This window comes from Schistocerca serialis, chromosome 5 (genome assembly GCF_023864345.2).
Source record: "Schistocerca serialis cubense isolate TAMUIC-IGC-003099 chromosome 5, iqSchSeri2.2, whole genome shotgun sequence".
Taxonomy (NCBI): Eukaryota; Metazoa; Arthropoda; class Insecta; order Orthoptera; family Acrididae; genus Schistocerca; species Schistocerca serialis.
Window position 1 is genome coordinate 605160193 of NC_064642.1, and position 17565 is coordinate 605177757.

General features: G+C 42.4%; 1 protein-coding gene across 1 annotated transcript; it reads left to right on the forward strand.

The window, feature by feature from the left end:
* The first annotated feature begins 1437 nt into the window (after positions 1-1437).
* LOC126482130 (uncharacterized) lies at positions 1438-13298 on the forward strand. Its single transcript, XM_050106107.1, has 4 exons — positions 1438-1579; positions 1687-1871; positions 8452-8559; positions 12769-13298. The coding sequence occupies exons 1-4, from the start codon at positions 1438-1440 to the stop codon at positions 13006-13008; spliced, it is 675 nt and encodes a 224-aa protein (XP_049962064.1). The 3' UTR covers positions 13009-13298.
* Positions 13299-17565: the final 4267 nt, after the last annotated feature.

Sequence of the window (17565 nt, forward strand, 5' to 3'; positions counted from 1 at the left end):
TGAGGTCATAATCATCCATATCACGACGGCTTCCTAGGGACTGATCTCCACAATTCTTGTAGTTGACACAAAGGAGCCTAAACGGCGTTACTGAGTTGGCAAAACTATACTGAATAATGACAGTGAAGTTGAAGCGCTTCTTAAAAAGCAACAAGCAGAATAGTGAGGAAAATGAACATTTACAACGACTCTCCTCTTTCCCTTTTAGGAGGCAGTTGGGTAAGACTTCTGAGACAAGCGATGTCCACAGTGGTAAATTAAATCTCCTTCGCCGTGCTACTACGGCGAGTAAAGAGCAGAGTGCATCATACTGTCTGCGTTATATCTGCTACAAACTCGGATAGCTTAGTTCACGAACACACATTAAAGCGCAATGGCTAAAAACCTGACTTGAGTTAGAAAATGGCCCACTGTCAGTGGTTCGTTACAGTGAAAGGAGAGTAGTGTGAGTCCCCCACTTTACAGACGACGACGCTGAAAAGACAGTGCCCAGCATCCAGTTTTCTCTTCGCGACGAACTAGGCAGAAGGAAGTCTCTCAGGCCATAGGAAGGTGTTTCATATCCCTGAGGTTGTTCCCGTGATGAAATGACCGACGTTCATATCAGAGTGATTACAATCTTTCTACGTATTCCAACGCTCAGATCGTACAAGAGGACATGCCTGGGTAGCAGAATTGTAGCCCCGGCAGCAGCATCAGCAACATCGTCCAAAAAGCCATACGAACGATACTTCAGTGGTGACCGAAGGCATTATTGGATCCGTTGTACTAAAGATGATACGTGTACATTGCACACATAATACGGAGAGCACTCAGGGAATCAGAGCATACGACAGATTCAGAGATTCCGTTTCGCCAGATGTGCATGTTGGCCTGCTAAAGGGCAAAAAGCTCTATAGTAAAATTGAGCACAGGCCTAAAAGGTGAAATCGTCGCTAGGCAATGAAAACCTCGTAACTCCATCTGACAATGAAATCCACGAAACTGCATTACCAAATGTAGAAAATTATGCCACATAGGCTGTTGAAACCTTCCATCTTCGAGTTGAACGGTGTTGCCATCTAGCGGCAATAATGAAAACCTCACATCTCCAGCTATATGTAGCTTGTGCTGTAAACCTCTTATCTCCGATAATCGCCATTGTTAGTGTGCAGGGCGAACACATACACCGAGATTTAAACGTTTTTTGACGTGATAGTAACTTTTTTGACTGACAGACCCAACACTGTTATATTGCTACAGGTACGTGTTAGTGTTTCTAGGTATTTATGTATTGTATTTTAATATACAGAATTAATAAAGACCTCGTTAAATACAATGTTGACTTACGAGTTTTTCATCGCGCGTAAAGCAGACTGCGCTCGGTGCATAGGAGGTTCTAATTTTAGAACTGAACAGAATCCTATACATTCTACAGTAACTACTTTGTTTTCAGCTATGGGTAAAAAGAGTAAATTCACTCTTCACCTAGTGAAACAAGCCGACAACGGATCATATCGTATAAAATCGCCGGAAGAAGATTCTAGTCAGGTTCCTCCTTGTCCTGCACCAAAAGAAAGGGTAGACCTACAAAATGAACGTAAACCGTAGTTTATATTGTTGTAACTGGAAGTAAGATCCTTGTTTGGAAGTTGAGGTGATTAAATTATTTCAATGTTATTGATGACGTTATGGTTTACACTACAGATAATGCGGAAAAAGAAGCCAATACAGAGGCGAACTCCACTTCTGAGTTTGAAAGTCTTTTCGAACACAGCAGCGAGGATGATATCTCCAGTGGCAGTAGTGATGCGTACGATCCAGATAAAAACAAAAATGACCATAGCAGTAACAAGAGCAAGGAAGACGACGATGACGAAGTTGATGTGGCAGTAAAGAGTACTAAGCAGCGCTGTAGAAGGAAAAGCAATCAATCACTTCAAAGTTTGCAGAAAGAAAAACGTATGAGGGGACAGGATTATTTAGGAATGCAAAAAGATGAGTTTGGCAAAAAGAGACCAACAATGAACAGGAGTAGGAGGGAAATGAAACCACGATGTACTTGTAAATATTCTTCCTTAAATCGGAACAGGAATTGCAAGGATATTACAGAAGAGCAGAGACAGCTAATATTTAATCATTTCTGGTAGGATATGTCCTGGGGTGAAAGAAAATTTTTTGTTAGAAGCCATGTCTACTACGTTCCAGTTAAAAGATGCAGAAATAATTCAGAATCTAATAAATCTCACCGTTCTAACACACTACATTACAATTTTGTAATAGAAGGACAGAGAAAAACTGTCTGCAAGACTATGTTTCTGAATACTTTGTGCTTAGGCGAATGGAGTTTCAGAACATGGGCATCTAGTGCATCAGGAAGAACGCTTGCAGAAGGGCCTCAAATGCAGGAGAGACCAACGTAAGTTTCAGGTGGACGACAATCAGCATCAGATTTTTTTGCAGAGTTGCCGAAACTGGAATCGCATTACTGCCGTCGTTCTTCCACAAAACTCTACTTGGAACCTAACTGACAGAGTAAATCAGAACTACATAGGGAATATATACAATTTTGCAAGAAAAGAGGACAGATCCCAGCTGCTTACAAACAGTTCTGCGAGGTATTCGATGAAAATAATCTTAACTTATTTTCGCCTAAAAAGGACCAGTGCGATCTTTGTTGTTCTCACCAGACAGGCAATCTCTCAGACAATGAATACTCTTTGCATATGGCCAGAAAAACTGAGGCAAGGGAAGCGAAAAATAGTGATACATTAGGATCAGCTAGAGTGTTTACAATGGACCTTCAAGCACTTCTCCTTTCTCCCAGACTAAAAGCATCTGCACTGTATTATAAAAGCAAACTGAAGGTCCACAACTTTACCATCTATGATTTAAAAAGTAACGATGGTTATTGTTACCTTTGAAGGTGGACTAACAGCTTCGGAATTTGCCAGTATACTCGTGCATTTTATAGAAACGTACGTCCAAAATGATTCAGAAGCTATTTTCTATAGCGACGGATGCACGTACCAGACTCGAAACTCAGTCATGAGTAATGCACTGGCTTATCTCGCCAATCAGAAACGCATTACAATAGTGCAAAAATTTCTGGAGAAAGGTCACACTCAAATGGAGTATGATTCTATGCACTCCACCATAGAAAGGAAGTTAAAAAACAGACACATTTATACTCCTGCTGGCTATGTAGAAGTTTGTGCTACCGCAATACAAAGTCCTAGACCTTATGCTGTCAATTATTTGGACCACACGTTTTTCAAGTCCTATGATAAACTCTTGTTGTATTCATCTATTCGGCCAGGATCCAAAATTGGGGATCCAACAGTGACTGATATCCGGTGTCTCAAGTATGATCCCTCCGGAAAAATGGAATGTAAATTGAAATTCAGCGATACATGGGAACCACTTCCAAGAAGGATGTCAAACATACCCAGCTCACTTACAGTGCCCCCTCTCTACAGTTCACCACTAAAAATCAGCGCAGAAAAGTTTACGCATTTGCAACAACTAAAGCTGCTCCTTCCTAAGGATGTGCATTCATTTTATGACACACTGCCTCACATTTGTAATGAGAGAACATGTCCGTGCATAAAAAAATGCAGCCGAAATTAAACTTGTTTACAGCCACCTATGACTGTCAGTGTAGCAGCAATAGTACCAATAATAAATGTTAATAAACTGCACAAATGTTTACAGTAAGAAAAGGTTAATTAAAGCCAACAACATTGTTTCTATGTTTTTTAAACACTGTAATTTATTAACATCCAGATTCCAATATTTTGATCAAAGTGAAATTATTCATTTCACTTTATATCAGTAACAATGTATCGTTACAGACGTTTCATAATACACAAATAATGCAAAATTTAAGTAAGTTTTTTTAAAACAAATTCATTTCAATTCTTAACCGTGCACTCGTTACATGCCTCTTATCTCCATCACCACCAAAAAAAAAAAAAAAAAAAAAAAAAAAAATAACTGTGAAAACCTCGTAACTCCAAAAACCGGCAGACAATTTGAAGTGCATAATAAAGTCTTATGTACCAATGACCGGATCCATATTGTGTAGCAGAAACCACTACATTTGACTAATCAGGTCCTCATGTGATTTCTATAATTAGTTTTTTGTTTCTCCTGTAAAATTTGACCAATTTGAGTTACGTGGTTTTCATTGCCTAGCGACGATATCTAAAATCCTCCACGGTGACAGCGAAGGCCATGCTCATCCATAGAGCCATTGGTAAAAATGAGGGGTTTCCATCAAACTATTTACAAATCCTCAGCAATATCTGAATGGTCGAAGCCGGTGTTGTGTGCTTTGGAAGCGAAGTAAGCCCAATCTGGGCACAATAGATCTTTGTACTGAGCCACAAGCTCTTGAGTGGGGGTGGAGGGAAGGACAATTCCACTTCTCGTGCATGTAGCAGGTAACGCGAGATGAAGCTCTCGAAGGAAAATATGAAAGCGAAGTTCGTGAGGCAACAAAGAAGCAATTTTTGTATCATGTTGGCATTCAAGTGAAGGACGAAAAAGGAAGCCTAAAACGGATGGCTCTACACAGAGAATGTTAACAGCGTGGGCGAGATTACACACAGATGGTAAAAGATGTCATCTTAGTTATTTCACAGCCCAATAGAGGGAACCTCTTTTCTCCATTCAGTGTCAAAACAGTATTAATTTACTTGAATTCTTGACTGAGATACACAGGAAAACAAAACTGCAGCTTAAACATCGCGTTTCGAAGCTGTGGTTCTCTGTAGGCACAACAGTGGACTGAAAGTTAGTCATACCACGACTTCTAAATATATGGGTGATACGTCGTACTTACCGGAATTATGGAAAACGTGGAATGCAGTACCCACCAATACAACTTTCTTTTCACACAACCTGTTTATTTAACAATATATAACCATAACTTTTTTTTCACAAAATGAACAAATTTGGATTTTTTTTTGCCTTAAAAAGGGAATCAGAACAGCAAACAATATGACAATGATTACAAGACAGCCGGACCTGCAGCCCTCCCGTTATCGGGTCAAACAGCGGTGTTTACTACTGCGCTGGACACAGCCTCTCTTATTAAATGCCCTTCTGCAATGCATGAAAACTATATAAGCACCATTGATGACAAAAGTGATTCATTTACTCAGAAGAGTTGACGTGACTTTTAATTTGAGCCGGCCGGTGTGGCCGAGTGGTTCTAGGCGCTTCAGTCTGGAACCGCGCGACCGCTACGGTCGCAGGTTCGTATCCTTCCTCGGGCATGGATGTGTCTGATGTCCTTAGGTTAGTTAGGTTTAAGTAGTTCTAAGTTCTAGGGGACTGATGACCTCAGATGCTAAGTCCCATAGTGCTCAGAGCCATTTGAACATTTTTTTTTTTATTTGAGAGCCTTATGTCGAAAGATTCGGGGTCCATATGCGCACCTATGCTTAAAGGTTAAACAGATTAATAAACAATATGACAATGATAAGGCTTACGCCAAAGCAACCAACTACTTCATTTCAATCGGCAACCAAGGTGTGACTGGATCCCAACCCGTGCCTTCTGACAATCTTATTTTGACTAAAGCCCTGGAGACAGTTGGCTGCTAATATTTTCAAATTTAAACTGATTGTCAGTTATTAAGACCGCTCTGAAGGAACGTCTTAAAAGATTACTTGTGAACACTTATTACAAGAGGACTCACTCGGCGGAACCACAAGATACAGTTAAAATACATCAATAATGACCCGGTCTTTCAAACGCAGCAATGAACCGCTTAGAACAAAAGATTGTTTAGATTATAACTAATGACTGAGATGTGTAAATACAATCAAAGAATATAATCGGTTACCATCTAAATCTAACCACAACCTCTTTGTTTAACGGCAACCTGTGCTTTAGTACAACTGTTTCGGCTGTATTTACGACCAGGAGCTCTTTCATTAGAACATTAGTGATCGGGTACAAACCAGAAAGGAAAGTCAATATAATAGCGCGACAAAGTTTTAACGACAACCAGTGTCCTAGTACAATACTATGGCCTATATTTACGACCAAAGAGCTGACCGAGTAAAACTCTGAGGGTCTGGTACAAACCAGAAAATAATAAGGAAGGCAGGTAGACAATGACAAAAATCACCATGAGGATTATACAATGCTACTCCTCTTTATCAGCAAGCATTTCCATGGTTTCACAGTGCGTCGCAGCGGTAACTGAGTGGTGCCGATGAAAGCCAGCTAGAAGAGGGCAGCCAAGCGACGAACGGTCTCGTCCGACACGAATGTTGGTAACCAACCAACAGGATGTCGGCATGCTGCTTGTAGTCGACACTGACCCCGGGGAATTTCTGTATCTTCGCTCTGCGCAGGCCCTCCTTGCGCAGCTCGTAGTTGGTTGGTTGGTTGTTTGGGGAAGGAGACCAGACAGCGTGGTCATCGGTCTCATCGGATTAGGGAAGGATGGGGAAGGTAGTCGGCCGTGCCCTTTCAGAGGAACCATCCCGGCATTTGCCTGGAGTGATTTAGGGGAATCGCCGGCCGCGGTGGTCTAGCGGTTCTAGGCGCGCAGTCCGGAACCGCGCGACTGCTGCGGTCGCAGGTTCGAATCCTGCCTCGGGCATGGATGTGTGTGATGTCCTTAGGTTAGTTAGGTTTAAGTAGTTCTAAGTTCTAGGGGACTGATGACCACAGATGTTAAGTCCCATACTGCTCAGAGCCATTTGAACCATTTAGGGGAATCACGCAAAACCTAAATCAGGATGGCCGGACGCGGGATTGAACCGTCATCCTCCCGCAGCTCGTGGCTTTGGCCACTCGGACCTCGTGACCACCTCTTGATGCGATGCTACATCCAATCCCCAAGCTTGGTGCCTCCGCCTCGGGCCAGCGAACCCCATATATACAGGATGGCCCATTGATCGGGCCAAATGGAAAAACGACAAAGAACAAAACCAGTCTAGCTTGAAGGGGGAAATCAGATGGCGCTATGGAGGGCCCGATAGATGGCGCTGCCATTGGCCAAACAGAAATCAACTGCGTTTTTAAAAAATAGGAAGCCCCACTTTTTATTCCATATTCGTGTAGTACGTAAAGAAATATGAATGTTTTAGTTGGACCACTTTTTTCGCTTTGTGATAGATGGCACTATAATAGTCACAAACATATGGCTCACAATTTTAGACGAACCGTTGGTAACAGGTAGGTCTTTTAAATTAACGGTTTTCGCTTATACTTTGCGACATATATTTACAGGAGCCGGCGCCTGTAGTTTTGGCACTCTGTAGTGTCGTTGGGTCTACAGTCTAGAACCGCGCGACCGCTACAGTCGCAGGTTCGAATCCTGCCGCGGGCATGGATGTGTGTGATGTCCTTAGGTTAATTAGGTTTAAGTAGTTCTAAGTTCTAGGGGACTGATGACCTCAGAAGTTAAGTCCCATAGTGCTCAGAGCCATTTTTTAGTGTCGTTGGGTGACGTTTCTGGGTATGGGTTTCTGTGTACGGCTTGATCTACTAAGTCCCCTCTACAACCTCTAGAAGTATGTAACATGAATTGTGAAACACCATAGGCACTGGTGAGTAAGCCTATCTCATTTAAGGCATTGAGTGATCCGTCTTCGTCATTATAACGCTGCGTGACTCTCAAATTCAACAACTTTCCTCCATTCTACTTCCTCCAGAACGGTTATTCGTCGTTCTAGGAGTCTTCGTGCCGACTTCCACATTGTCTGCCCTCAGATTTCGTTGTTCTCGTCTATGTTAGTGGATCCTTGTTCTCCAGAAAACCTGGCTAAAGCTACGGCTTCCAGTAAGGAATGGTTAGTAGCCGTCTTTCGTCGTAACGATTAGGCACACAGACAACGTACACGTTAAATTTTGAACCCAAGACTGACGAGTCTATAAAATTAGTCCTCGTTCTACGTTGTGATACATCGCAAGCAAAAACAAAAAAAAAAAAAACCATTTCAACAAATAAATGAGAGGAAAGATTACAGTGTGATAGAGAACCTGCCGTTCCCTCACACTGCATCCTTCCTCCTACTTTAATAAAGGTTATATTCGATTTTAGTTCAAGCCTGTGACTATTACACATTAAATACTTTTGTGCAGTCATTACTGAGTGTATGTGGAATGAATGTGCTTTCTTTTTGTCATTTCTGAAGACGTTTACCGAAGAGGATACTTTGATGTCAACTGCTGAGTGTATCTTATGCAATACCTAAGCAGTAAGACAAACAATTTGCGCTGTTTTCACAGTGACGTATTTGCTAAAATGCACTTATTGGCGTTCAGTGGTTCCCCGGTTCGCTCTGAAGCCTCAGTGGCCTTGTTGCATTGTTTGTTCAGCTCCCGCACTCCATCGAAAAAGATTGACGTCACGCACCGAACGTGCTTCGGAAAAACTCACTCACATCATGGTCCTTTCCCCAAAGTCAGTTTAAACTAATCATTCAAAGTGGCTTTCTGAGAAAGCAACAGCTTCGTTGTGCGCACCAGGAGCCGCAGAACATATATAAGCGGACAGAAGTCAACAGCAAAGTGCAGTCTGTTATCAACACCAGCATCATGAACAAGTATCTGGTGAGTGGTCTCTTGGGCATTTGCGCGCTTTCTCAAACACCTGTGCATTGTCGTTATTCCAAAGTCGTACAGCAAATTTAGCTTCTGCTACTTGTCTCTTCTTATACTATGTATTGACCTGTTCCAAACCTAATTAGTAGGTGTGATACAAAGCACTACGGCTTTCCTTTTAGTTCCACATATTTATAATGGGGACCCTGTACCACAAAAAATCTAATTTGGCTGTTAAGTAGTTATTTGCCATCAGTTGGTGCCTTGTAGCAAGTATAGTATGCAGCCAAAAGTTATACATGTGTTTATGGGAGGCATACGTGGTGCTTGGTTCGCGAACCTACTACAGCTTTCCGTTGCTGCCCGACTGCTTTTATGTTTATCCCTTTTGCAGTTTGCTTTTCATCTAATTTAGTTGGTATCCTAATCTGCTGATTTAACCAGCCAAAACACTGTGCACACTGGGTAAAATATTACTGAATTTTCAGAGCAAAGCGTTTGTGTTTCAGAATTAGAATTCAAAATCGTACATCATTCTCAAGCACTATCTCAGAAGCAAGATTTGGGAGATATTATTGTAGGTTTTCGCAGATTATAAGCACACAGGACAGTTAATCATCACCTAGAAAGAACACGCTATATATTGTGTACCAGTTCCAGCCGTGCAACAAGGCTTGAGCACAGTGATCGTAAATGAGTCCTAACCTCCAGGGACCAGAGACAAGCGTCCTGCCTTGTCAATGAAAATCTATTCTAACCCTAAAGGAACTTCTCTGGACTCGGTTACCGTGTAAAAGGCCGTGGTTTTGATTCATTTCGTATGATGCAAGTCGTCGAGTACGTCGACTTCTCAATGAATCGTTCACTCGCAATGCATGGCATGTGGTTCTGCAATGTTTGCTGGTATTATTCAAAACCATAACTTTCGTGCACTCATTCAGGTCACGGTAAACGTGAACCAAGATGTTAACTTTATCATTTCCGGTGACCGAGTATTACATTTTCTTCTGCTTCCTCATGATGAACATACTGTGTACACTCCCTTTTCCGAAGATGAGAAAAGGCGCTTTGACAGGCAGCGTACCATAGTTCAACTGGCCCACTAAATCACGCGGCCTTAGTCCCATAGAAAATGCCTGACACTATATGAAAAAGCGGGTTAAAAGTAGCTGTGAGCATCGCAGAAATTTGGTGGTAGTATGAGACCTAACCGTCAGTCAGTGTCTTCTGCTGGACATGACGTACCGGCTGCAACTTGCAGGCTCTCTTCCTTGCGGAACTGAGACCATTTTCAAGACGGTTTCGCACGGTGTGTATGTGATGTATCCCTGTTTTTGCCCGGTGTGTTTTTTCAATAGCACAAGTTCCGAAATTGTGTATAATCTTTTTCTCTCTTCTTCCTACCCAATATTAGTCTTGGTGGTCTGGTCTTCCAGCATCCCTTCTACCTCTAGGTAGCTAGCTGGTATATTAGAAATTTTCGGGGGATCAGGCCGGCGTTCATCCGAAGTACATGGTCCATCCAGAATGAGAATTTCACTCTGCAGCGGAGTGTGCGCTGATATGAAACTTCCTGGCAGATTAATTTCCTAGATATTCTGTAGTTCTGCAGCTTGGTCAGAACAGGTTTGAAATCCTTAAGGCTGTCATCAGGTTTCCTCCTGTCCCGTAATGTGTAGCCAGTAGTTCTTCTTCTGAATGGCGTCTCAGCTATCATTAGTCTCCGTTCAAAATCTCTGCGGAGCGAGCAAACTTTGCTGCCATTCAAAATGGTAGGTTTCACCAGGGTATTATTTAGTTCGAGTGTGGTGGGCCGCTGAGAAAAAGACATTCTGATGATGCTATTTGTTAGTCCTGTGAAGTTTGTGATTTTGCATTGTATATCGTGTTCTTGCCCTCTGCCAGGCACTTTATTGTGAATAGCAGAGTAGATGGAGATGAATTTTGGAGGGGTTGTGCCTTAGTTACCTGCGGTTGATAGTTCAAATGGCTCTGAGCACTATGGGACTTAATTTCTGAGGTCATCAGTCCCCTAGAATTTAAAACTACTTAAACCTAACTAACCTAAGGACAACACACAACTCCATGTCCGAGGCAGGGTCCGAACCTGCGACCGTAGTGGTCGCGCGGTTCCAGACTGTAGCGCCTAGAACCACTCGGCCACCCCGGCCGGCTGTTGATAGTTGCTTGAGGATTGTGTTTCTATTGCAATATTGGTTCTCTTCCCGTCTTTCTCGATGAAGTATTCAGTTTTGTTGAGAGAGACCCCCTGTAGTACATTTTACTGTTGTGTCCAGGTCATCCTCTTCTGCAAGAATTAGCTGGTCATCCGGAATCTAGCGTGTTTAGGCGAATCTGCCTTGATTCTGTCATGAGAATTTTATCTCCATTCACTGATGATTTTACTGTTTGTTCAACAGTGCTTGTCCAACTCCTACCGTTTCTGACTGCAGTAATATAGTCGGTGTATATTATCAGAATAACTTTTACGCTGTGTGACCTGTTATTACTTTCTGCCAGGAGCATCCAAAGTTCTCTTGCGTCAACTGTATCGAATCATTTCTTAAAATTCCATATGTCTTTTCAGACAGAAGTTACGTATCTAGCATATTTCATTCCGTCAGTATACCGATATTTGGAGGTCACCTTCATTTTTTTGAAAAATGACAGTATCATCTACAAACAGAAGCTGGACACCGCCTTATTGAAGGCACCTTCAGTGCCGGGCGGGGGGGGGGGGGGGGGGGGGTTTGCATGTTTCGACGAAATCGGGAGCTGTGCTGGCGGCAGCGTAGCTACTGGCAGGGTCATCCAAGACGTGGTGGTCTTCACGCAGGAGTCGGACAACGGGTATCCCGCAACACAGTGCAGGCAGAGCTCTAGAGGCTCGGTGAAGCCAGCTTCCCCAAGGGAAACAAACCTGACAGAACAACGAGCAGGTCACAACACGTGGAGGCTGCACCCCATCACACGACTTAACCAGCGCAGAGCTCGTAACGTGGCCGGCGTATTGTTAAATTACTGGAAAACTCTCAAAGAACCTCAGAAGAAACTTCATGGCAGATTAAAACTGTGTGCCGGACCGAAACTCGAACTGTCGACCTTTGCCTTTCGCTGGTAAGTGCTCTACCAACTTAGCTACCCAAGCAAGACTCACGCCCCGTCTTGACAGCTTTGCTTCTGCCAGTACCTCGCCTCCTATCTTCCAAGCTTTGCAGAAGCTCTCCTGCGAACCTTGCAGAACTTGCACTCCTGGAAACCACAGAAGAAGGTCTGGATCAACTGGTGACAACCGGAAAATCTTATACTGATTCCTGATAAGTGTATTTCACGACTAGACTATGAAGGCAAGATAATGGAGATTCGAGTTCACACAGAGGCTTACCAGAAATTTTCTTCCCGCACACCAATTCAATAAAAAAGGGGAATGTAACAATGCCACACAGTATCTCCATAATACACCTGAAGGTGGCTTGCATAGATGAAATTACTCTTCGAGTTACTCGAGCGCGGAAAAACCATAAACTGTGAGGTATACTATGAGACACTCCGCAGCCTAAGCATGTGTAGGAAGATCAAACGGCCTGGGCTGCTCACGGAGGGAATGGTACTGCCCCACGATAACCCCCGTCCACGAGTCTCTAAGGTCACACAAAGCGTAACGGCCAAGTTCAAATGGGGACAGCTTGAGCATCTGCCCTACACCCCAGACACATCGTCCTGCTACTTCCATGTGTTGGATCCTCCAAAAAAACATCTCAAAGGAAGCACTTTAGCTCTGACGTCTGAATGAATGACACAGTAGAATACTGACTTCCTTCTGGCTCGTGAATGTGTGGTATTGCTATCATCAGGCTTGTGGTGACTATTTTTGAATAAAGATTTCAATTATACCCACATTGTTGTTTCTTACCTTTTCTTTTGAACACTCCTCATAACAAACCTTTTCCCTTGAGCACAATTATATTAATTCTGACGCGTTTCCGCATTAATCCATTTCCAAAGAATCAAAATCCTTCAACGTGATAGTTTGTAGATGTAGAAAACTGGGAGTATTTCTTTAAAGGAGTACAGCCGCTTTCTAAACCTATCCTATCCCAATTCGAGATTGCGTTGCTGCTAACGACCTTGTCATCGACGGGACGTCAGACCCTAGTGTTCATTTCTTCTTCTTTCCTCGCTCTACCGTTTTGTAGCAGGAATATTTGTGTTGAGCAGGTGATTTTGACCGTGCTTCTGGTCGCCGCCATGTGCGTCTCGCCACTTTGGGCCAGCGCTGTACCTGATCACCACGGAGGCCCCCAGCACTCGCAGCACCATGGTGGCGGATCCCAGCACCACGGTGGTGGATCCCAGCACCACGGTGGCCCAGGGCAGCACCAAGGAGGTGGCCCAGGGCAGCACCAAGGCGGCACCGGCCACCACGATTCTCACGGAGGTGTGGGGCACCATGGCTGATAGGACTTTCGTTCTGCTCTGCTTCTACCTCTTCAGCAGTGATGCAACATTCTTCTGAGGACAGCTCTATCTATTCAGTGTAACCAACTTTTATGTCAAGCATGCTTGGTAAATAAAAAGTCTCCAGTCATTTAAAACGTGTGCAAATTTTTTCAGCTCTAAAATTATAAAACATTTCGCGAACTGTTAAGTATGTAAAACTTCTCTTGTGTAACACCAAGTTCAGAGAACCAAACAACGGCGTCACCACATCGAATATTAAATCACAGTTGAATAAATATTTAAAAACATTTTTTCAGTTTTCTAGTTATATTTCTTGTGCCGTTTTGTGCATGTTAGTATTGTCACTACTCAGGATGATATCTGACAACTAGGCAGCCCTTCCATGTATTTTATCGCTGTTAATCATCCATAATTACCTGTACTAACGAATTTTGATCTAAGGGTAAATGTGAGAACTTATGTTTGAGATACCTGTCAAGTTGGCAGCATTGTCATTTCTGCAGAGAAATTCGTTAACGTTAACGAAAAATCATTAGCAATGCCGATTGTCGTCATAAGGATAGCATATTCGTTTCTGTTAAGGACAATAGCAACATTTCTTGTAATTTCTTATTAACGTCAGTATCGATAATGTGAGGTTAATTTTGATAAACGGATGGTTTCCAAAGGGTCGATGGGCTTTCTATAAGAGGAAGTTAATGTAACTATTTATTTACTTCTCTTGTATAACGGTTTTTTATTGAGTCTGGCTCTCTTTTATATAACAGAAGATACATAACTTCAGACGGAAATTTGTGAATGGAAATAAACCTATAATAATCACGAACTTTGACATGACTGTAATTCCTCGCTAAATTTGTACCTCACACACATTGTTTAAACGATAGTCTACAAACATTTTATTCGTAACCTATATTCAGATTCATCATACTACCATGAACTCTCAACAAGAAAAATACTCTGTCATTCAGTTCGCTTCTATGATCAGAAGGACAGACAGTTTATAAAATTAGTAAAAACTTCTTTCGTACAGGGCATGTGGAGGTGGTTTACAAAACATATTTGAAGAACTTCGTTTATACCCTTAAATGAAGAGGTTAGGCATATACTCAATGAACAAACGGATTTCCACAGTACACATATATCGAAAATTTCAGTACTGTTGTAAAGAGAGTAAATTACGTAGAATATCGCAAGCCTCCTGTTCGTAACGAAAATGATTATATTTATGGAGCACTTTTTGGTGTTACGACAAAACGTATCATATTTACGATGGGTGTTTTTGTAGATTGATGTTAATGTGTCAGATGAATGAAATTGTTTCGATGAAATGTATTTTACACGTTCGTATTTAGTGTTGTAATGTCCGACCGTTTACTGTTTTGTGTACAAGAGTGATGACAAGTACCATGTTCGTTATCGCTGGGCATTACGTGCTCTTCGATTACAGGCTTTAGATCTAAACAATGCTCCGTCCTCCTGCGTTTTCGCTCACACCGTCTTCAAATACAAGACTTAGGAGATTGATACTAGTGTTCTTTCATTATTTATGTCTTTTTTTAAATACTGGCAAAATCAGTGTTTCTTAGGATGTATTAGGTTGGCGTATAGTTTCGAAACTTTTCTCAGTTAGTGTAATAAATACAATGACATTAATCATGTACAAACATCTGTATGTACAACTCTATCAACGCAGTACATTGAAGCTCCAACCGGAACACAACTCTTATAACCTTTACGCTATACGAACAATTTACCGATGCTTGTCTATACAACTAAACACTACGCAGCAGACACCGACTTCTTTGTCACTTAATTAACGCCTCTGCCTTCTTCGAGAATCTTCCGTTTGCATCTTCACCTTTTGGAGGCGGCTTTGAAAACCGAAAATTGGCCTTACAAATCCAAGGAAATAATACATAACATGGTGAGTTAACTTCGTAACAATCCAAACTAAAACACACAGAACATTACTAGATCTACTAACTGTTATGACAGCTTGCCCCCTTTTCACAAACTATGAAATTGATGTAGATCTCCCCCAGCAATTAGTGACTGTTACTCTAAAGTCAGCACCGAACTACAATTAATTTATTCCGTCTTGACCAGGCTCTTAAGGTCACTATTTACGGCCTGAAAGCAGCAGTGTCAAAAGTGAGCACTGATAATGTAGCTACGTGCAGCATACAGATACCTAGCCAATACTTAAGTTATGATAACTGCATGTCAAATCAAGTTCCATGTATTTAACACTCGTATCACGGCAGAAGCATAATAAAATGAACTCAAAATGCGCGCCGAACTAAGTGCCCATCAGCACACTAAAAAACAAACTCGCAGCGATATTGTCAAAAAACCGTTTCACTCAAATGGTGGAGCTAACACGCCAAGAGATTGAAACTTGAAACTTCCTGGCAGATTAAAACTGTGTGCCGGACCGAGACTCGAACGCGGGACTTTTGTGTTTCGAGGGCAAGTGCTCTATCAACGGATCTACCCAAGCTCGGCTCACGCTCCGTCCTCACAGCTTCACTTCTGCCAGTATTTCGTCTCCTGCCTTCTAAACTTCAGGAGTGCTAGTTCTGCAGGGTTCGCAGGAGAGCTTCTGTAAAGTTTGGAAGGTAGGAGACGAGATACTGGCAGAAGTAAAGCTGTAATGACGGGGTGTGAGTCGTGTTTGGTTAGCTCAGTTGGTAGAGCACTTCGCCGAGAAAGGCAAAGGTTCCGAGTTCGAGTCTCGGTCCGGCACACAGTTTTAATCTGCCAGGGAGTTTCATATCAGCGCACACTCCGCTGCAGAGTGAAAATCTCATTCTGGCACGTCAAGAGTTTGAATTATCCGTGACTCATAAATTGAGGGAACTGACATAAAGTTCTAGTTTCACAATGTAGGAACTGCGAACAATTCACTACAAAAGCGCTTTCTACCTGTTAACAAATACATAACAAATAACATCAGTAGATGATATTAGATTGGTGCGTAAGTTAGAAGCGTTTTGTTTTGGATGTTGGTATTCCGGTTGCTATGGGTTTATTTATCGATCATGATTTTTATTTGTAGCTTACTGTTGCTATTTGAGTTTCCATGTTGTGATTTTGTCATTTGGAGATAGTAAGTGAAGCTGTGGACGCAAAGAGGTGGAGTGCCAAGAGGACGAATCGTAACATTTCCTACATATTGTTCTGTTTGAGATCAATAACGGGTGCCAACAGTGGAAGCCGTCAGAAAAATGTTTTGCCTGATATGCTAATCATGCCATTGGACAGAGCACGGGAAGTAAATGGTTTTCTCGTTTTAAAAACGACTGTTTCGGCATTAGTGACTATCGACTTTCAGGAAGATCTTGGGGGTTTGATAAAGCTCTTTTTTTGAACACATCAGTGTACTCGGGAACTGGTAAATGTGATGAACTGAGATCATTCTACCATCGAGTGACATTCACATAAAATGGAGAAGGTTCAAAAATCGGGTATAGGGGTATCGAATCCACTAAGCCAAAATCACAAAACTTAGCGGGTGGCCATATATGCTTCTCCGCTTGCTCGTCATCAATTTGCTCATGAAGTACATCGACTGTTCCTATCCTGTATCGTTAATGCTGACGAGAAAACGTTTCTTTATGGTAAAATGAGGAAAAGAAACGAATGGCTTAGCCCAAACAAAGCTCATCCACAAAAGACAATGTTATGCATCTGGTGGAACAGCGACGGTGTGGTGTACTACGAACTGCATCCCAAAGGTGAAACCATCACAGCTGAAATGTGTTGTCAACAACTGTGAAACAGTCCCAGATCAACGACCTTCTCCATAATAACGTCTGCACGCATTCTGTTGGACTGACAAAAAACACTTTACTGGAATTGGATTGGGAAGCCATTCCGCCCCTACCTTATTAGCCTGATCTTGCGCCGTCGGTTTTTCACCTCCGCCGTTCTCTGTCGAACAACCTTCAAGAAAGTTTCTTTCCGGATGAAAATGCACTTACAACATGGCTCGAAGGGTTCTGCACCTCAAAACCACAAAGCGTGGAATCTAAAAGTTACTCCAGAGTTGGCAGATTATTATAAGTAGTAAAGGAGAATGTAATATTGGTGACTGAAGTCTCTGTTATATACATGAGTTTATTAGCAATATTATGGAGAGGATAGTTGAGTTGAGTTGTTTGGGGGAAGAGACCAAACTGCGAGGTCATTGGTCTCAACGGATTACGGAAGGACGGGGAAGGAAGTCGGTCGTGCCCTTTCAAAGGAACCATCCCGGCATTTGGCTGGAGCGAGGAGAAGATAGTTGCTACTCACCTTATAGCGGAGATGATGACTCGCAGATAGGCACAGGACACTTTTCGGCCACAAAGGCCTTCATCGGAATGAGACAACACACACACACACACACACACACACACACACACACACACACACACACTCAAGTAAACGCAACTGACACACACATGATGTCTTTGGCTGCCGAGGCCAAACACAAAATCGATAAGAGAGACTGGATGTTAGAGAAAAAAAGCAACATAGCGGCAAAAAATGAAGGTGGATCGGTTTGTT

Coding starts and splice junctions, on each gene's coding strand:
- LOC126482130 (XM_050106107.1), top strand. CDS start 1,438: ATGGGTAAAAAGAGTAAATTCACTCTTCACCTAGTGAAACAAGCCGAC. Junction 1,580..1,686: donor GGTAGACCTACAAAATGAAC/GTAAACCGTAGT, acceptor TTTACACTACAG/ATAATGCGGAAAAAGAAGCC. Junction 1,872..8,451: donor ATGACGAAGTTGATGTGGCA/GTAAAGAGTACT, acceptor TTTCTGAGAAAG/CAACAGCTTCGTTGTGCGCA.